The 22,083-nt window shown below is 40.3% G+C and overlaps 1 protein-coding gene across 2 annotated transcripts in view; it reads right to left on the bottom strand.

The window, feature by feature from the left end:
- FAM107A (family with sequence similarity 107 member A) overlaps positions 1–22,083 on the bottom strand; it is a 167,489-nt gene that overhangs the window by 84,469 nt on the left and 60,937 nt on the right. For both annotated transcript variants that reach the window (XR_012678586.1, XM_075183302.1), the window contains exon 2: positions 11,807–11,870. Coding sequence is in view for 1 of the 2 variants with exons in the window: in XM_075183302.1 (XP_075039403.1) it covers positions 11,807–11,870 (64 nt within the window). In the remaining variant the exon portion in view is untranslated. The remainder of the gene's footprint in view (positions 1–11,806; positions 11,871–22,083) is intronic.

Raw genomic sequence — 22,083 nt, forward strand, 5'->3', positions numbered from 1 at the left:
TTTTAAAAAAACTTTCATTTTCTTTCTCAAATAGCACTAAATGAGATTAATTTAGTCTGTAATCATACTAGGGAAGCCTCTAGATGGGTACCCCTTAAAAAGTTTGTGTCTACATTTTACCAAGCTTTATAACAGCAATTTTCATTCCTATTAGATTAATTATTTGTAAAATGGAAGAGAGAATCTCCAATAAGAAGGAGGAGCTGAGTGAGGACACATTCTCATACTTGCTTTCTAATGTATATAGTGCTAGAATCCTGATACAAGCCAAGTGGCTTCAAAACCTTTATTAAGCATCCGCTAAGTTGAGGGATGTTATTTATAGAAATCTGTGAGCGATGCAAAATTGAGGTTAGTTCTTTCATCCATACAGCGTTGGAATGCCATGCTACAAATTCTTAAATTGAGAAATGGTTTCCCAAGAATTGTATCTCCAGAGATCGGCCAGTTGGTGTTAAAAAATTATTTGGAGTGGGGGCAACTAGGGGAACTGGCATGTGAGCAGATGCTTGCAACCTGAGATGCAATTCAGTTCCAAAACACTGGGATCACACAGGGACCCAAACAAGTGCAGTTATGCTGCCCAAAAAAGCAGCAGAGCAGAGTAATCAGCCACAGAAGATCATCAGGCGTGCTGAATCTGGGGAACAATCGGTCATCTGGCCCAGACATGAGGCTGAGGACTCTCATTGGGCTGCAAACACTGAGCCCTCAATCACAGATGTGCTATAAGCTATATTTCAGCATGTTAGTTTGCATTGAAACAGCACAATAGGCCTTATATTACTCAGACAAGACATAGGTCATGCTGGCAACAATCAGCGAAACCTCTAGTAATTTTCAGAAAAACATCCTACTTTACTAAATAAAATTGGTACTCAGAGAATTGGCTATAAAGGAACAATTTTTGTTTTGTTGGCTTTCCAAAAAGAGCAGTCATTCAAGCAGAAGATAAATTCTTTACCCACATTTTCTCAGAGAAAATAGGTCACCTTGATACCTGGGTGATCGACTACCTTCAATATTGCTATACTGTGTACAACCATCTAAGCCGGACATGATAATGCTGGCTCAAGGATCATTGCATCTCACTAATGCGCTTAATTTTGCTGAATAAAACTATTTTCAGTTATATGAAAAAATGTGTTTTTCCCAAAAAGTGGAGGCGTTGCCCATAGCAACCAACCAGATTCTTGCTACTATTTATCTAGTACATTATAGAAAAATATAGCTAAATTCTGATTGGTCGCTATGGGCAACACCTCAACTGTTCCGTTTTAGAATGTTCAATCAATCTACCCCCGAATCTTAAAAACTTCTCTCTTGGAACAAAGTACTCATTTGTATTATTTGCAATAGAGATAAAACTCATTGCCTAACTAGAGCGGAATAAGAAAAACATAGTAGGATAGTGCCTTGTTGAAATGGAAGAGATTTAAAAAAAAAATAAAATCTATGTATTTAGATGCTATGTTAATATATTTAGTGCAACTCCAAACATAGTTGCAGGACATGCTAGGAGTAATGAATCAATTTGGAAAATACTCTTTTCTAAAAATCAACTTGGACAAATCAATTTTATTTTGAGTAGATACTGGAATGCAAATTCAATATTTCCTTGTAATCTGTTAAGGACACATACTTTTAAATACCTAGGCATAACTTTACTACAGTTCTAGAACCTATGACCTATCACCTGACCTATGACCTATCCCCTGAAAAAAAATCCAATTGGGACGATACACCTGATTATTCCATTACCCAAGCTAAATAATAATTTCTATCATTCACCACCCCCATAATTAATATTTAAAACAATTTGTAAGCTGATTACCCAACTAATATGGGACGTGTCTCAACTCAACTGTACAATGCAGTGAACAACCGCTATGGCAGAATTATCACTGCCACATTATCATCTATACTTTTTAACTGCCCAGATTCACCATGTGTGTCACTGGCTACAAGCCCAGGCTGAGACATCAGCTGTGGCATCGGAGGAGCCAATTGCTGGATCACTGAATGCCACGGACGAATCTCTTGTAATGTGCTCCTCATCAGCATATAAATATATCACGCTCAATGGGTCTGTTTGTAGTGCAAGGAGGGATGCTTATAAACTGGTATACATCCATAGGCATTAATAAACCTTTACTCCATCATTATAGACATGCCTGAATTAGCAATACTTCTGAATAAACCTTGATAGGAGTGCCATGGTATCACCACTGTAGGAAATTTGTACAGGGATGGGAAACTAGATGACTAGATGACTTTGCAGCTGAATTTGGAGAGCCACTAGCCGCCTTTCTGTAGTATGCTCAAATTAGCCTTGCTCTGGCGGCGTAACTTAGAAATATAACCCCCACAATACAGACATTCAGATTGGAGAATTCTTATCATAAGTCCTAAAAAATTAAATTACTTTCACCTGCAAACAATTGGTCAATAAATGGTATAAGGCCCCATGGGGAGAAGAGGAATGGAAAGAGGTTTTGGAGCTTCCTAAGAGATTAACCATCAGTGCAAGAAATCAATATATAACAAAGAGACTTTATAAAATTAAATGAATAACTATCTATGCATGTGAGAGAAGCCTGATTAATACTAATACCTTTATATACCGCCCATGGGACTGTATACACATCCAAACACACTGGAGAGACAGACTTCACAGATTACATCTAGAAATACCCTTCCTTAAAAATTACATACTTTCACAGAGGATGTTTTTCCAAATTCAACAAAACTTGGGACCCATGCATACAAAGTACACATAGGGGGAATTCAATCCCCCCCCGAAGTAGCGCAGTGTTAAACCTACTACCGTTATTACGATAAATTTAACCCGGCTTTCTGCTCACAGCTCAGGAAGCCGGCGTTGAATCTACCGTAATAACGGTATTTAAGCGCACTATTAAGTTATAACGAATAATAGTGTGCAGGCCGCGTTACTTTTTACAGTAACGCGCCCAATTGAATTCCCCCCATACAGTTCAATAATGTATAAATGTCTCCATGTAACAGTTTAAAATGATTAACTTAATGTGCAATATATATAATGGCTAACTAAATGTGCATTTTATGGACACTGTGAAGCCTTATAACGTGTAACTTTATTTGATTATCATAATTCCATTGGAAACTGTTAGTTATTTGGGATTTGGTTCCTTGTTCAAATTATACACTTGTTCACAATTACATTATTTATTGTTATTATACTGTGTAAAATGTAAATAAGAGAGGAAGAAATGGATGTTTCCACATCTTGAAATTACATATTTGTGGGCAATACCCCCCAAAAATTAAATCATTGGTTGTCGATTGAGGTGTGAATGACCTATATGGTTTACTTGTCTTTTTATGCATTATGTTAAAATGTTATAGATAATAGCTATTAACCTATTCAAGACTGGAGGTGGTTTACATCTCTAAGACCCATATTTATGGTTTTGTGGAGCATTTATTTATCACTGATTACTTTTCTTATTTCATATTCGACTCAAGCAAGTTTTTTATTGTTTCAGGAGATCTATGTTTTTTTTGCAGCATATTGAAATATATAGCTTTTTATTTTACATCCATTACCTGGGGAAAACAGATTAAATAAATAAATATACTTTCCCATCATTTTTCCAGTGTTACTTTTAAACATTCAGAGCGATCCCAACAGTAATCCTGAAATATATTAGTTTAGCTTTCTCGAGTACAGAGACACCAAATAAGTGCAGTTATAATCAAGTCTAAGGGAGTTATAGGGAGAGTATAATATACTGTTTATATTATTGTACTTTTTCTTTTTTCACAATTAAATTAGTTCTCTCCTATTTTATTACTAATAAATCCAATGCAATCTGGGTCCATTATTAACTGTAATGTCAGTTACTATTAGATCTATGTCAGTGTGGATTTAATAGTCATCATACTATGGCAGTGGGGAGCATCAGACAGCCCTAAGAAGCGGCCCTCCGAGCCTTTGCCTGCGGCTCACAGCTGCTCCCTGCTTTACTGTCAGATTTGTTTGTTACAGCTGGTAACACGTGCTTAAAATCCCTTCTGATGTGTTATTACAGATAGGTGTCTCTTATTCAATAACTTATTGCTCAGATTAAGGATAATGTGTGACCCCTTGGAAAGTTAAATAGCCGCCAATGTAGCCCCTGAAGTGTAGCAGTTTGCTCTATTGAAAGTTTAAACTTTCAATTTCCAATGGAATCATAAACAAATAAAGATACATGTTATAAGGCTTCATAGGATATTAATTATCCATCTTCGATTAGAAATGAACATCAGTGCACCCGGAGGAAACCCACGCGAACACGGGGAGAACATTCAAACTCCACACAGATAAGGCCATGGTCGGGAATTGAACTTATGACACCAATGCTGGGAGGCAGATGTGCTAACCACTGAGCCACTGTGCTACCCAAGCATGCTCAGGGCCTCGTGTTTTACCCCTGCTACCTACTATAACCCGCCAACCAAGTTCTACTATGTAACTGTCCTTATTTAATGAGCACAATACGGCTGAGGCACAAAACAGTGCCACGGCAGCACGGTGGCTTAGTGGTTAGCACTTCTGCCTCACAGCACTGGGGTCAAGAGTTCAATTCCCGACCATGGCCATATCCATATCTGTGCGGAGTTTGTATGTTCTTCCCGTGTTTGCGTGGGTTTCCTCCGGGTGCTCCGGTTTCCTCCCACACTCCAAAAACATACTTTTAGCTTAATTGGCTGCTATCAAATTGACCCTAGTCTGTCTGTGTGTGTGTGTTAGGAAATTTAGACTGTAAGCCCCAATGGGGCAGGGACTGATGTGAGTCAGTTCTCTGTACAGCGCTGCGGAATTAGTGGCGCTATATAAATGGATGATGATGATTTGCGCAGGTGCCCCAAGGTTTCTGCCACAGAGCAGTACATAAACGACATTTCATTTTGTGGAGTGAGCTAATAGAAATGAAGCATAGGAGAGGTGAGGGTACATTTTTAGAGGCATCCCTTGTCATGTGGACATTCAGTTATTTAAACTCCATAAAGGATTTGATGTTTGCACCACTTACCCTATATTTTTAACGGAACACATTTTGCACCATCCAGTTGAATTTTGTCAGCAGTGCATTTTTTCGGTGCACTATTCCCAACATAAAAAAACAAAAGTCCTGATGTCCTCATTACTCTCACATACATGAGGCTACACCGAGCATTTTCTTATGAGAAAAGTGTGAACTAGAAGAATGACGTGGTTCTAAAGTGGAAGGAAGTTGGACTTTTGTGTGACGGTTACATTTTTCACTTTCCTGCCTCTCCACAAAGCTAGACACACTTCTATTTTGTGGAGGTGTCTTCTGAGAGCAGAGTAGAGGCCTCATTTTCAGTTAGGAGCAAAGCAAAGAAAAGGAGCAACTTTGCACCTGGACAAACCGTGTTACAATACAAGGGGTACAAATTGACTTATTTTTTGCACACAAGGAAAATACTGGCTGTTTTTTTATGTAGTACAAAAATACTTGATAGCTTTATTTTTTTACACTGAAATTAAAGTTGATCTATGATATGCCGTATCCCAACTATAAATCTGTCCCTACGTTTTAAATGTACCTCCCCCTCTAATGCAACATGGTTTTTCCAAGGTGCAAATTTGCTCCTTTTCTTTGCATTGCTCCTAACTCAAAATCAGGCCCTAGGTGTGCACCTTGATAGGCACTGAGCACACCATCTGGTTGCACTAGTGCAAAACCAAAGTGTTCTGTGCAGCCCATCCAGTAATCTTCATAAATGAGATCAACAGAGGGTGGTCAATGAGGTGTGATTCTGCAGCCCTTCTCTCCTAACAATACATGTATGTAACATTTGTCCTGTCATTATGGCCTCAATCCAGCTATAGCTACATTGCAATTGAAAGGCTTTATAGTATGCTGGGAAGGTCTTCATAAAAAATAATAAGGCGTGTCCTGATAAAAGTATTGTCAATTAACCAGTCTATAATTACATTGACTCAGTGCCAATTATACTGTGATTATATCCTAACACAAGGAAAGCAAGATAGAAAATATTATGGAAGAATTCTAAATCTTGCCTGGCCCTGAAACTAGTGAGAAGCCACTCGGTGGTTATGTAGGTCTACCATCTGCAGACCAATGTTTTTATCCTTTTTAGAAAACTTCTAACATGAAATATTTCCACAATAATGGGGTATGTGTTGGAAATGGAGAAGTCTACTACAAGAACAAGTTTGAAAGTAATATATATCAACGGCTGCATATTACCGACCTCAAAAATATAGATATAGTAAGGTAAGTGTTTATACTAAATGTTCATCTTGTCACACCCCTGTGAGGGGAACAGGGGTTCTAGAGCAGGCCTGTCCAACCTGTGGCCCTCCAGGTGTTGTGAAACTACAAGCCCCAGCATGCTTTGCCAGTAGACAACCAGTTGATAACTGGAAGGACATGCTGGGACTTGTAGTTTCACAACACCTGGAGGGCCGCAGGTTGGACAGGCCTGTTCTAGAGCATCTGGGGGTAAATTTATCAAGCTGCAGGTTTGGAAAAGTGGAGATGTTGCCAATAGCAACCAATCACATTCTAGCTATCATTTATTTAGTACATTCTACAAAATGACAGCTATAATCTGATTGGTTGCTACAGGCAACATCTCCACTTTTTAGAACCCGCAGCTTGATAAATTTACCCCTTGGTGTACTTAAGCAGATCTTGGTAGAGGTCGGATAGAAGTGGACATGGATTCTGGATGAAGTTTGTTTTTCAAATGTTGGGAATTATGGCTTTGCAGCAGATTGCCATGTTCAGAGTTAGCCACTTCTCTGTGTGAACAGGCAGAGCATGACTGACAATCCTGCAGAATTACTCTGCAGAAATGCATTGTGTGGCTTCGGTGATCCTTTCATTGAGGCAGGATCAGTGATGTCACAGTTTTTTTTTTAAATATATCAGATAGAAATTTAAATTACATGTTCATATTTCAAAAAAATGTTTCCAGTAAATTTTCTTTGACCATGAGGGAACAGAGTTTTCTTGGTGACGCATTAGCTCTTCATGGCTGCACTGGGCACCAGGAATGACATTGGAATAACAAAAGCACAAGTAAGATCTGTAGTTCTGTTTGTGCAAATCTTTTCTCTCGCCTGTCAGTAGCTTGTACATGCCAAGGTACAACTTGTTCTCATAATGCTGCTCAGTATAGGCCCATTGCCACGGCAACGAGAATAATTACATGCCATTGGGAAGCCTCTTAATATATATATAGCAGGACTGGTGGGCGAGAAGTTTTTCCCTGTTGATTGACAGCTCTGTGCTACAGCTTGGAGTTGCTAAGGATTTATTGAAATCACAGGTCATTTATTGCTGTTTATCTGTTCATTATCTTCACACTTCGTTTGCAATTATTTTCTGGGATTTTCTAAAAAATCAGCTTGGTTCAGTATTGGAAATAATGCACCAGTGTTAGATTTCTGAGAATGGTCTATTTTTGGTAAAGCAGATTTCTGTTTTGCCAAAACAGTTTATAATATCAGTAGCTTGTGTGTCACCCTGCACTAAGGGTGGGCATTGATGCAAGTCAGTAGAAATGAAATACTGCTAGTAAGCTATTTGCAGGAACTGAGTTCCCTTAAACAAATTTTAAGATGTGACTTTCCTTACAAGGGACAAACGCAGGATTTGAGGATTTGTAGAGGGGGATTTCCACACCATGCCACCAGTGGGCATGACCAGCATGCATGGGGGCAGGGCTATAATTTTAGACAGTGCTTGGATGCTCTCCAACTCTTCCTATCCCCATAATATACATGGGCAATGCTGCGTGGACTACTGTTAGGTGCACGCAGCTCTCCCTTTTCAAGCAGACCTGTGTGAAGCTGGAGCAGAGTCCAACCACTCAATTATACAGTGCCACAGCCTTAGATGGGGGTTTCCAGGCACTAGAAAACCCCCGCCTCGGTTTGCCTATGCTCCCATCCCCTTATGACACCCCTCTCCCCAATACGGTCTTTTTGTTGTTGCATGTTGCTGTCTTAACAGCAACCAGTACTAATCTCTACATACACGTTATCATGCCTCTCTATTACATTGCAATGCAGTTTTACATAACACATTTAGTCACATTTAGTACTATAATGCATGGGGCAGGCTAGGCAGGGAGGCAGGGGATATCTGCCCCCCGGGCCGATCCCATAGTGGGCTACCTATGGCTGGGTCTCTGTGCCACCTACTTTTTTTCCTTTAAAATATGCTGCTGAGTTGAGTCTTTCCCCCCCGGGGCTAAAATTGGCCTGCCCTCCCCTGCTATAATGTACTATAAAATCAATTTCCATGCAAGTTGTATATCTGTCAAAATTCCAGTTTGTAAAATTAGGACAAATTAGGTTAATCCTCCTTAACAACTCAATATTCTTTCAAAACCATGCCTGATACACCTGATACACCAAAACCACCTTTTGGTTGTTAACAATCAGGATCGTTGGCAGCTAAACTATTACCAGAAACCAGCTGCCTGAATCTATGCACCAATTAATCAGAGCTAGATTCAGGGGTCTTAACTACTGCAATTTAGGAGGCAGAGTGTCAGAATAAACCCATTTTAGGACTTTTCCTGATCCTATGTATGAAATGTTCTGCAAAATACAAATCAATCTCTAGAAAGATTAATAAGTCTTATCATATGTAATGGTAAAAGGAACTCTACACAAAAAGGATTCATGTGGGTTTGGTTGGAATCTTTTAGTTTACATTTGTATCTATTTGAATCTATTTCTGATCAGCAGTCCCCAGTTTTAGTCCTTTTCTCTGTAGCCACAATGTTTAGGATAGAGGCCACAACCTGATCAAAATATGGGGTGTAGCTTTCTTTATTGTGACTAACTTAGGCTTAAGTAACAAAACAACGGAGTCCTGCTTGCTCCCATGGCCCATGAAAATCCACTTTACTATTTTCACTGTTACCCTCCCTTTGTCTGTTTCGTTAATTTTATATGTTATGGAATATAGAGGTGTCCAGCATCCCGTTTAGCACAGGTCCTGGAGCTTATGGTAATGTCTCTAACACATGGTTTGCAATCATACTGGAGATTTCTTGTCCAAACCGAGTAGAGCTCTAGAATAAAGAAATATATTGATAATCATCTCTTGGCTGCTGTATGTTCTCAGTCTAAGGAGAAATTATCTCTTACACACATCTAACTAGATCTTCGCCATTCTTGTTCTTGTTCATTGGACTCAGTGGTCAAAGTGTATTGGAATGGAATGCAATAGTTTTGCAATGAAGGCAATAGGAATAGTACTGATTGCACTGTAATATATGGCTGCATGGTTTATAATGAAGAGTGAGAATGGTTACAGCCTTGATCAAATGATTAATTTCCCTGCTATAGACACTCTGGGGTATGTTTACTAAACTGCGGGTTTGAAAAAGTGGAGATGTTGCCTATAGCAACCAATCATATTCTACATGTCATTTTGTAGAATGTACTAAATAAATAACAACTAGAATCTGATTGGTTGCTATAGGCAACATCTTCACTTTTTCAAAACCGTAGTTTAGTACATATACCCCTCTAGCTTATATTAAACAATGATATATAAAATCTTTTCCATAGCCTGCTTATGAAATGAAGTAAGAAACAGACTTTTACTAACCACATTATAGTATATGAAACTATATAAACGTATATAAACTTATTATAATAGGCGTAGTATTAAGTTCTGAAATAAGAGTGAAAAAGAGTAATGAATTTGTGACATTCATGTAGAGTACAAAACTAACACTATACGGCCAAAAGTATGTGGACACCAAAACATCATTCTTAAAACATGGGCATTAATATAGAGTTGGTCCCCCCTGTTGCTATAACAGCCTCCTCTCTTCTTGGAAGGCTTTTTCTACTAGATTTTGGGACATAAGTGCAGGGATTCGCATCCATGCAGCCACAAGAACATTAGTGAGGTCAGGCACTGCTGTATACCATAATACCTGGCTCGCAGTCAGCGTTCCAATTCATCCCAAAGGTATTCAATGGGGTTGAGGCCAGAGCTCTGTGCAGGCCAGACAAATTCTTCCACAACAAACTCTGGAAATGATTCTTTGATGGACCCTGCTTTCTGCATGGGGGCATTGTCCTGGTGAAACAGGAAAAGGCCCTTCCCAAACTGTTGCCACAAAGTTTGAAGCACACAATTCTCTAAAATGTCATTAAGATTTCCCTTCATTGTAACTAAAGGGCCCAGTTCAGACCATGAAAACAGACCAGGCCATTATTCCTCCTCCACCAAACTTTACAGTTGACAGTAACACCTTTTGGTAGGAAGTGTTCTCCTGGCATCCACTAATTCCAGATTTATCCATTAGGCTGCAAAATGCTTTAGCGTCGTTTGTTACTGCAGAGAACATATTTCCACTGCTTCAAAGTCCAAAGGCGGTGTGCTTTACACCACTCCAGTGGACGTTTATCATAGTGCATGGTGAACTGAGGCTTGTGTGCGGCCATGGAGAACCAATCCATGAAGCTCCCAATGAACAGATATTGTGCTCTGGCTACTTCCAGAGGCAGTTTGGAACTTGTAGCGTTGCAACCGAGAACAGACTGTGAGCTTGTGTGGCCTAACGCTTCGTGTCTGAGCTGTTGTTGCCCCTAGATCTTTCTTCTTCACAATAACAACACTTATAGTCCACTGGGGCAGCTCTAACAGTGTAAAGATTTGCTGAACTGACTTGGAAAGGTGGCATCCTATGACTGTGCCACGTTGAAAGTCACTGAGCTCTTCAGTATGAACCATTCGACTGCTAATGTTTGACTGTGGAGATTGCATGGCTGTATGCTTGATTTATGAACCTGTTATCAATGGTTGTGGTTGAAATGACCAAATACACTAGTTAGAAGGGGTATCCATATATTTTTGCCCATGTAGTGTATGTGCCATCTATCTGTCATGAGACTGCAACCCCTTAGCCAGCTCCAGCAACCCCTATGTTCCTAAGCGGTAATTCCACTCAAAATGGAATTTTCAAAATATTAGAAGTTATACCACATCCCAATGGGGCCCATTGTAAATGTGGTTTAGTAGGTCGCTGGTTGTTTTGAGCATACAATGAGTCGCCCTACTGGTTCCTGTTCTCCTGCTTCTCAGAATACCTATAAACCACCCTAATCTGCCCATTATCCAACTGAAATGTATTAGCATCAGCAAAAAACGGCATCTTCATGCATATAGACATCATCTACACAGAACCAGAAGACACAACCGTAAAGACTTACAATACAAATGATCACGTGCAAATGTTCACATTTTTGAACTTATACTTTTTTCAGTCTCTTACATTTCACCAGTAAGATATATGTTTTCAATATGTATACAATTATTTTAACAAAAATCAGTTTTCTGATACTTTTCCTCATCAGAGATAACTGAGAGCAAATCATTGAAATTCATTGAAATATTTACACTTTTGCTGAAGTAATGATTCTTTACTGTAAGAGCAGTAACACAATTGACTCAATAAACTGGTGTTGATGGTATATTACAGTGAGTAAACCTCTGGCCTATTTTAAATTGATTTATAAATGTTTCTAATATTTTTATGAAAACAATTTGTACTGAACACATGATGATGTACTACAATAAATTAATTAGAGCATCTTGTATCCAACCAACCAATATCAAAAGATTACCAAGCTGCACAGTGAGGCCAGGTAAGCAAGAGAGTGCCCAAATAAAGCTCTAAATAATTATCCAGTGTTCACAGTGCAGTAATGAATACTAAGCCACTATAGCTTTATTCCACAAACTCTTACCTGAGCCATTTATTACATGTTTTCCATAGTCATTATGGAACTTGGCCTGGAGAGAGTATTCCTTCTGTAAAAGAGCAGACGTATGCATTTAATGGTTTTCAGTTCACACAAAATTATACTATAGAGAGATTATTATTATTATTTGCAATCTGAAGTCTTTTTCAATGAAAAATATAAATTGTACCTGTCACCCTGAATAAAATTTCGTGACTCATATATACGGACATAGATCATACCCACTGTTTGTGCAGGAAATGATTACTTTCCCAGTTATCACTCTATGGGGGGAAATAAATTAGCAGCGAGTTTCCTCCGAACATCGTGACTACGTTCTTTTTCCGGAACCGTAACACCGTAGATTTCTCCTCGTACCCCTATGGAGGGTACCGCGGAGGGCCTTCGCTACCGTTCCGGAGGCACTCCAAGGCTAATAGAATATGCCCCCATGTTTTAATATGCCTCATCTTCATCATCATCATCATCATCTATTTATTTATTTATATAGCGCCACTAATTCCGCAGCTTGCAGTTATTGCCTGCCTTATTCTAATAGTTCCACTATGCAAATGAGAGAGGTTTATAGCCTCTTGTTTATAGCGAATAATACCTTCTAAGGGGATCTTCACGCAGCAAACCCATTTTACATAACATGCTGAGTCGCACTTATCTTACTCCACATGTTATGGAAAATGCAAGCATTTTTTGGGCACACTTTACCTCTGCGTTTTTTGGCAGAGCTTCTAAAGCTGGAAAAGCGCCCGTGTGACAGCACCCTAAGTCAATGTTTGCTTCCAGAACCTGTTCGTTACCTTGATACTTTCGCTGACACAATCTACCCTGATAATGAATGTCACAATCTGAAGTATCACAGACCCATTCATTGTCCACAGAACACTGTTAAATATTAGCTGGAGAGCTAGCGGCCACCATATAACAAATAAATCAGAAATACAATATCAGTGTGCTATATCTTGTGTTAACAATGCTTTAAAACTCAATATTCATACAGGTGTGATTAGGGAGGTCATAACTATTTAATGACTGCTCCACTATCCTATTGCACTAGTGAAAAATAAATTATTTTTGATGTGTTATAAAGGACGCTGAACATTGCAAACTATCCGTTTGCAGTCAGTGTGAATTGGATCTAATAGTAGTTTGTGTCGATAGCATGATATTTACTAAAGACAAATGTTATGTGTCATTGCTTTCGTGATGAATTTAGGCCATCAATGAGGATAAACCAAGCAGTATTTTAGGAGAAAAACACTTAATTGGAAGAATAGGGAAGTTTCTAAGTGACCGAAGATTGGACTTTTTCTATCATCAAGTGCATGTTGTTAATAAGGTCCAGGGATGCAGATTAACCCCCTTGACACACTAAAATATGCTTGAATAGAAAATATGACTCAGAGAAAACAGTAATTCAGATGATAGAAGGAAAATGTGCATAAGTTTAATCCTTAAAATTTGCAGCCCCTAATTTCTCCTGCCTGAGTCTGCCTAATTATACAACAGTCTCTGCTTAATTCATGTAATATTGTACATGTCTTCTTGCACTGGCTATGTACGTGAGTGCTGGATCCAGGGCCAGATTAATGGAATGGAGGCCCCTGGGCTAAGGGCGCCTCCATTCCCCCGTGAGGCCCCAATATGAGCCACCCGCCGCCCCCCCCCAAGCGCTTACCTGTCAGTTCAGTCCTCTGTCCCCGGCTGGCTGTAAGCTCCTTACTGAGGAGATCTCGCGAGAGTTCACTCGCGAGATCTCCTCAGTAAACAGAGTACTGAGCGCCGGGGACGGAGGACTGAACTGACAGTGCTCAGCAGCATTGATCAGGCTGGGGGCGCCCCCGGACCGATCAATAATGCTGCTGAAAACTTTGAAGGGCCCCCTGGATGCCCGAGGCCCCTGGGCTATAGCCCAGTTAGACCTCGGGTTAATCCGGCCCTGGCTGGATTGTATCATACCATTCAAAGAGATATGTTTCTATATAGGGAGTAGAGATCGTGTTAGAAAGTGAGTTTCAGGTATCCAAAATTAGTTAATTAATTTCAGTGTTTAATCTTATCTGCTTCAACATTTTTCAAAGCATAAAAGTATGACACCGGAAAACTTGATGATGATTATGTATTATTACAAATGGATCATATACTAATTGTACTTACAAAGTAGCGTGTAAATTACAGATTGGATACATTTGCTCATTAGATCTCCCCCATAGTCATATACAGTTACAATCCAACTCCCCGGCTAGCTAGGGCTCTGATCACCAAACTGATTGTGATTGGCGACAATATGGAACTGTGTGTGCAGTCTGTTCAGATTAATGAGTCAAGTGAAGCAAATCTGTGCTGCTCTCTGAGTACACATATTGCTGTCATCACAAGTCACTGCTTATATGGAGACATCTGCAAAGCCTCTTCTCATTAACACTATCCCTGCTGGAGCCAATAGGTGGCCGCGTGGGTTATCCATGGAACTGCTACTGAAGCGAAACCGAGTGTCATCTGAACGCCATATGAACTAAATAGTTATTTTTTTTATTCTAATTAGAATGAATAATGTTTTGTTGAGCTGTATTCTATTGACATAAATTACTTTGACATTCTCCATATGTACACATTTTACTTGTTTTGAACTTAGGAAGGGCCATTTATAAAAAAAAATATGTCCATGCAATGCATATGTCGTTTTGTGATGTCATCCACCTATTTTCTGCCCATTTACACAGGAATCACATGGATCTACAAACCATGGTAGTAGTATTTGTGGGGCTGCGAAACCTTTATATCTTTTGATGGGGAAGTTGGGTGGATGTGGGAGTTTCCAGATAAATGTGTGATAGGTTATTCATGCAGAAATACAATCTATTTTCCTGGGACTAGGTATTTAAATGAGTTTGAAGGCAGAGAATTCATTTAAGGGGGCGTTTCCTAGACTGCTTTTTTATGAGGGCTCAGGAGCAGGGCCATCTTAACAACATTATGGGCCCCCGGGCAAAGTAGTGTACCGGGGCCCCTACCTACATACACATATATAGATATAGATAGATATAGATATGTATATCAAATCACTTTTTTAAAATGTACTAGCTCAATGACCCTTGAAGTACAGCAACTAAAAAATCAAATCCCCCCTACACTTACCTTTTAATCGCTCTGTTCTCCGATTGCACCCCTTCTTCTCTTCTTTTTTCTTATTCTGTGTCTTTTGCTTCTTTGAATCCTCGCTGTTGCTTGCTTTTCCGTTACTTCTCGCATCTTGGCTCCTCTGTGCTTAGCTCCTCAATGTAAATGTTGGGTGTGATTATGTCACATTCAGAGCGAGCGCAGCACAGAGGAGAAGAACAGGGAAGGAGTCGGATCGCCACTTGACCTGACCGCGTGACCGCAAAAGGTAAGTTTCATTTTTGCAGGATTTTTTTTTTGCAGGATTATTTATTCTAATTTAGAACCCTGCCTATGGGACCCCCTTGCCCGTGGGGCCCCCGGGCACCTGCCCATCGTGCCCAGTGGAAAAGACTTCCCTGCTCAGGAGGGTTCAGTAATTCACAGTCATCCTACACTTGCAGAAGTATGTCTTTTTTTTTTTACCAACCAGGTCCATTTGATGCAGGTAAGCACATTTATATGAGCACAGATACATATGCAGCAGGCCCAACTCTACCATTAGTCAGCTTTAGGCAGATGCCTAGGTTGCTGGGCTCTAACTGGTCACCCTAGGTAGTTGCCTAGGGTCGGCACTTATTCAATCTAATGCTGTGCTGCGGCCGCTGAGCTTAACTTCCACAGCCGCCGTCCGCCACACAACTTTAGATCCAGGGGAGGGGTGGCATTTGGAAACCCCTCTCCCCCAGGCACACTGCCGATGTGACGCACTGTCCTGCTTGCCCCACCCCCCCTCTTCCTCACTGACTGTCGGATGTGACGTCATCATCACATCCCGACGCTGTCAGTGAGGAGCTAAACAGAGAGGAGCCGCTGCCTGAAGAAAAGACATTTGTCTAGGGATCCAAAACACCTTGCACCGGCCTGTACATATGTAAAACCTTCAAAAACATAGATATAATCCATATGATAAAAAGAGTCCCAATGCCCACAATAATGAAAAAAGTAGGTGCTTTGCAATTTTACAGGGGAAGTTTCCAAAACTGGAACCTGGGAGTTGACCTATGTATGTGTTAGGCACACAAATAAACTAAATATGCTGCACATTCTCACATTCTGATAGTTTGCTGTTAGTAAATGACTTTTATGCATATTTGTATGTAATATTCTTGACTCAGAGATGCAGTGTTCAAAGATTCTTATTTGGCAATTCCGAGCAGCATTTTCTACTTGTCGTTAGTATTTCCTTGTGAGGTTAATATGTCATCTATTTCACTGGGGGGTTATTTTGCCTGCCTTTATATCAACAATATTTACAAAAGGCTGATGGCAAGTTGAAGAGAGCACGGCTCAAGCAAATGGGCAGCGCAAGTTGTATGCTGCAGCGCAAGTTGTATGCCCTCGTGCATGCACACTTTGGGTGTATTTTAGCCCTGGCAGAGGGGCCAGGATAATGATCCCTACTGTTCTGCTAATCAGGAGATGTTTAGGCTATACCAGCTGTCTGGCACAACAGCGTTTTCTTCCACACTAGAGTGCAATTGATTGTCATATGATCAAACTTTTGTTTAATACAATCAGCAGCCTGTAATAAATAATTGCCTACTCTCCTTGAATACCCGGGAGACTCCCAAATTTTGGGGAGTCCTCACAGATGCTCGGGAGTCACAGTCACCCTCCCACATCACTAGAGAAGTGGACGGGAGACATGAAGACGTGAATCGCTGTGAAACGCGTCATCATGGCCCCACTTTCTGCTCCATGATGATGTGATTCGCTGCATTGCTCAGTGGGTGGGGGGCTGTGATGATGTGAAACACGTCACCACACCCCCTGCGCTTGTCACTTGGACCTCCCTTCAGGGGTTTCCTCGTGGGTATGTCAAAATACTGTATTTGTATGTTCTAACATAGCGAAATGGTAGATGGAGCACCACGGTGGCTCAGTGGTTAGCACTTCTGCCTCACAGCACTGGGGTCATGAGTTCAATTCCCAGAGCCTTATCTGTGTGGAGTTTGTGTGTTCTCTCCGTGTTTGCGTGGGTTTCCTCCTGATGCTCCGGTTTCCTCCCACACTCCAAAAACATACTAGTTGGTTAATTGGCTACTGACAAAAAATAACCCTAGTCTGTGTTTGTGTGTGTGTTAGGGAATTTAGGTTGTAAGTCCCAATGAGACAGGGACTGATGTGAATGACAAATATTCTATGTACAACACTGCAGAATTGGTGGTGCTATATAAATAATGATAATGAAGGAGCAGTGTATAATCCAAACTATTCCTGTTTGTTCTAAAAAAAAAAAAAGAAATTGAAAATAATTGCATGCTATGCAATGTCTCTTGATGGTTTTCTAATAATATGCTTCAGTTTTACTGACTGGGATAAAGTATACCTGACATACTGCTTCTAGACTGACTTTGTCATCTACATTACTAAACAGTACGTGTTAAAAGTAAGAGAAACAAACAGCCTTTGTATTTCTCCATTGCTCCCTGAAGTCAATTTACAGAGACAATCTGGTTGCTAGGAGATTTCTCATGAATAAGTGCAAGCTCCATGTGGTTCACAAACTCCGTCATTTATTAGCAAATTATAGCAAAGAGAAAAAAAAATTAAACATTTTGGAAGTATTTCCCTTTAGTATAGAGATATACAGCATATTTGTGATTTATTTTGGGACTCGGCAAAATAAACTCCCACTGAGGACCGCGACAGGCATCTTAGAAGAAACAAGAGCATTTAAACTTTTCTCAGAGATGGTTACTAAGGTATATTGTATCCTGATCTTAGAAAAGCGAGTTTGGATTTGATTCAAACACAGAACAGTTCATTTATTCAACGTACAAATTGGCTGATTTGGCCAGCCATTTGGGTTATTCCAGGATACGCATTTAGTTAAAATAATGTGATGAGGAAATTAAATGATCAGAAATTAAAACAAATCTTTTTTTTCCATGCAAACAGATTTGTTTAATTCTACATCTGTGTAATATTCTGACAGCAATTATATGTATGGGATAGTGCACTTACTACTATAAATTATATACATATTAGAAGTTACTGAGGAAAATATAAAGCCAATAGCCTGTAGTACGAGTGCTTTATTGTAGATTGCAGTAATACTGTTTATATTCCTAATAATAGGAGGGGGGGGGCATTGTCCCTTATAATACACAAGTTTCTTAGTAAACACTGGTGTGACTACATCAGTCATTACAGATATTGGGGTTAATTTAGTGGTGGACATATGTTTGTTTTTTTGAGTAAAATGCGCATTTCCCTGCTATACAAAAATGCATACAGACATATGCAAATCATATATAGACTCAGGCGCGGATCTAGATGTATACTTAGGGGGGCGCTGACACTGTGATTGGTGGGCCACACCCCATCTTTTTTTTTTTATTTTAACCAAAATTTGTATTGAAATTTTTTACATTATTGAAAAACAACACACCACACCCCCTCTTTCACTTCTAGCGGGGGTTGGCTGCCTGCGGCCACACACTATGTACGATTCTCGGCCTGCCACTCGACCCCAAGGCCCATGTACATAGTCTGCGGCTGTAAGTGGCCTGCCCCTGCTAGGGGAGGTGGGGGTGGCGATTGCCCCCTTTGGATCCGCCACTATTAGACTATTGTGTATCATTGACTTGCGTCTCCTTACACCTGGAGCGTTGGTACAGGGATGGGCACATGTAGACTATGTAAAGCAGGGGCGGATTGGCCATAGACCTTACAGGGAAGTTTCCCGGTATTGATGGCCTAACGAGGCCACCTCAGATTTTCCCGGGGGGCGCGTTTGGATGCGGTGGGGGGAGGCACGTACAGGAAAGCAATCTAAAATATTGGTGTTAAGTGGGCAGCAACAGGCAGCCAATTGCTAGGCTCCCATGGTGCTGTTCGGCAGACAGGAAGTCTGACTTCACTTCCTGTCTGCCTGATGTGAGAAGAGACGCTGCTCAGAGCAACTGAAGGTAAGTGAGGGGGCTTAGTATACTATACTATACTAAGGGGGGTCCTATACTATACTAAGGGGGACTACCTATACTATACTAAGGGGGACTACCTATACTATGCTATACTAAGGGGGACTACCTATACTATACTAAGGGGGACTACCTATACTATACTAAGGGGTGGCTGCCTATACTATACTAAGGGGAGCTACCTATACTATACTAAGGGGGACTACCTATACTATGCTATACTAAGGGGGACTACCTATACTATACTAAGGGGTGGCTGCCTATACTATACTAAGGGGGGCTACCTATACTATACTAAGGGGTGGCTGCCTATACTATACTAAGGGGAGCTACCTATACTATACTAAGGGGGACTACCTATACTATGCTATACTAAGGGGGACTACCTATACTATACTAAGGGGTGGCTGCCTATACTATACTAAGGGGGACTACCTATACTATACTAAGGTGGACTACCTATACTATGCTATACTAAGGGGGACTACCTATACTATACTAAGGGGTGGCTGCCTATACTATACTAAGGGGAGCTACCTATACTATACTAAGGGGGACTACCTATACTATGCTATACTAAGGGGGACTACCTATACTATACTAAGGGGGACTACCTATACTATACTAAGGGGTGGCTGCCTATACTATACTAAGGGGGGCTACCTATACTATACTAAGGGGGGCAACCTATACTATACTATTGGGGGGCTACCTATACTATACTATACTAAGAGGGGGCTGCCTATAGTATACTATACATTTGCCCTGCATGGCTTTAGAGATGACCCACTGTGTGTAAAGTCATCACATCTAGGTTTTCCTGAATGTTACTACAACCAAATTCCTGTAGTTCTAAATCCCGCATACTTTTGTGTTGGCCCCACCTACAGTTATTTTGGTCCCGCCGACATGAGGCCCCTTCAATAATTTTTTCCAGGGCCACTTTAAGTTCCCAATCCGCCCCTGATGTAAAGCAAGGGTGTGTAATTGCGACACTATTAGATGTTGATGCATATATGCTTTATAGGAGGGGTGTCTCTTGTGCATGACGTTGGGCTTGTACACTGATTCGCAATGACGATAACTCAGCAGCACTATCTAGACACATATGACTGGTGCATTGTGGATATACGTTTAGCTGATAGTACTTAAATCATTACTGTTGTGGCTATATTACATCAAGTTGTAGCAGTCTGTTCGGATTACTTAATTGACATTTCCATTTGTACAACTGCAGGAAAGATGATTTTCATTTGAATTGTAAAAGGGAAAACAACAGATGTCTGTATTTAATTTCATTTTTATATTTGTATTTACTATTTGTTTTTGTATTTAACTAATTTTATATGGAAAATGCAACTTTTACTTTTTTTCACGTTTATTAATAACTATGAAGACACTATACTCTGTTATTCATATGACACTTTGTTACATTGTTATATTGGGTATTAGTGTAATGCAACTTTAGCATTTAATACTAACACTGTACAGTCACAGTTATATGCCATCTTTATGCCTTCTCTATGCCATCAGTATACCCACTTGTTCGCGTGACACACGTCAGAGACAACTGTTACTGTTTTTAAGCCGGGCGCATCTTCAGATGCGTCAGACTCAACGTAGGAATGTAAATACGCTTCTATTTAAAGTAGTGGCTGGACTTTGTGTTTTATAATGAGTGTGTGATATCATTTTGGGGGATTTTAGTCATTACTACTAGAGATGGGCGGGTCCGGTTCTCCGAGAACCGAACCCACCCGAACTTTGGGTATCTGAGTACCGAGCTGAGCAGCTCGGTACTCTCCCGCCCATTCCGAATCCAAATCGAGGCCGAACGTCATTGTGACGTCGTCGGATCTCGGGACTCGGTTCTCGCGATACTTCAACTTTATAAATACACGCCTCCACAGCAATCCATCGCCATTTGACAGAGGGAGAGAGCAGGGTGTAGTCATAGGCTAATTAGAGCAGGGACAGAGAATACCATATTGTTCTTGCAATTGCTCTAACCAAAATCGCTAGTGCAGAGAGGAGGATAGAGGTTTATTATTTTTTCTTCATATTTGGCACTCCCCAGCGCTTTTGGGGTGTCCCCCATAATTGTGCATTAATATTTCTGGCTGTCAAAAGTCATATCTGTCAGCAGTATCTACTAAATAATTTGTAGCACACCTCAGTGTTTTTGGGGTGTCCTCCCTAATTGTGCATTAATATTTCTGGCTGTCAAAAGTCATATCTGTCAGCAGTATCTACTCAATAATTTTTAGCACTCCTCAGTGTTTTTGGGGTGTCCTCCCTAATTGTGCATTAATATTTCTGGCTGTCAAAAGTCATATCTGTCAGCAGTATCTACTCAATAATTTTTAGCACTCCTCAGTGTTTTTGGGGTGTCCTCCCTAATTGTGCATTAATATTTCTGGCTGTCAAAAGTCATATCTGTCAGCAGTATCTACTCAATAATTTTTAGCACTCCTCAGTGTTTTTGGGGTGTCCTCCCTAATTGTGCATTAATATTTCTGGCTGTCAAAAGTCATATCTGTCAGCAGTATCTACTCAATAATTTTTAGCACTCCTCAGTGTTTTTGGGGTGTCCTCCCTAATTGTGCATTAATATTTCTGGCGGTCAAAAGTCATATCTGTCAGCAGTATCTACTCAATAATTTTTAGCACTCCTCAGTGTTTTTGGGGTGTCCTCCCTAATTGTGCATTAATATTTCTGGCTGTCAAAAGTCATATCTGTCAGCAGTATCTACTCAATAATTTTTAGCACTCCTCAGTGTTTTTGGGGTGTCCTCCCTAATTGTGCATTAATATTTCTGGCTGTCAAAAGTCATATCTGTCAGCAGTATCTACTCAATAATTTTTAGCACTCCTCAGTGGTTTGCGCTCAGAATGGATTCAAAGCAGTCCACATATGATCTAAATGAGCAACCAGGTTCTGTCACCAGTCCTGATGTTAGTGTTCCCAGTACGTCATCTGGCCAAGGCGATGTCAAACAACAGAGTGTTTTCAAATTAGTGCAAAAAACAAAAACCAAAAAAAAATTTACTGTATTGAAGCGAAAAAGAAGTGTAACTGAGCAAAAGTTAAGTGACGATAAAAAAAAAATTGCAAGCATGCCATTCTACACACGCAGTGGCAAAGAGAGAATGAGGCCTTCACCTTTGGCTATTAGTGGC

This window comes from Mixophyes fleayi, chromosome 8 (genome assembly GCF_038048845.1).
Source record: "Mixophyes fleayi isolate aMixFle1 chromosome 8, aMixFle1.hap1, whole genome shotgun sequence".
Taxonomy (NCBI): domain Eukaryota; kingdom Metazoa; phylum Chordata; class Amphibia; order Anura; family Limnodynastidae; genus Mixophyes; species Mixophyes fleayi.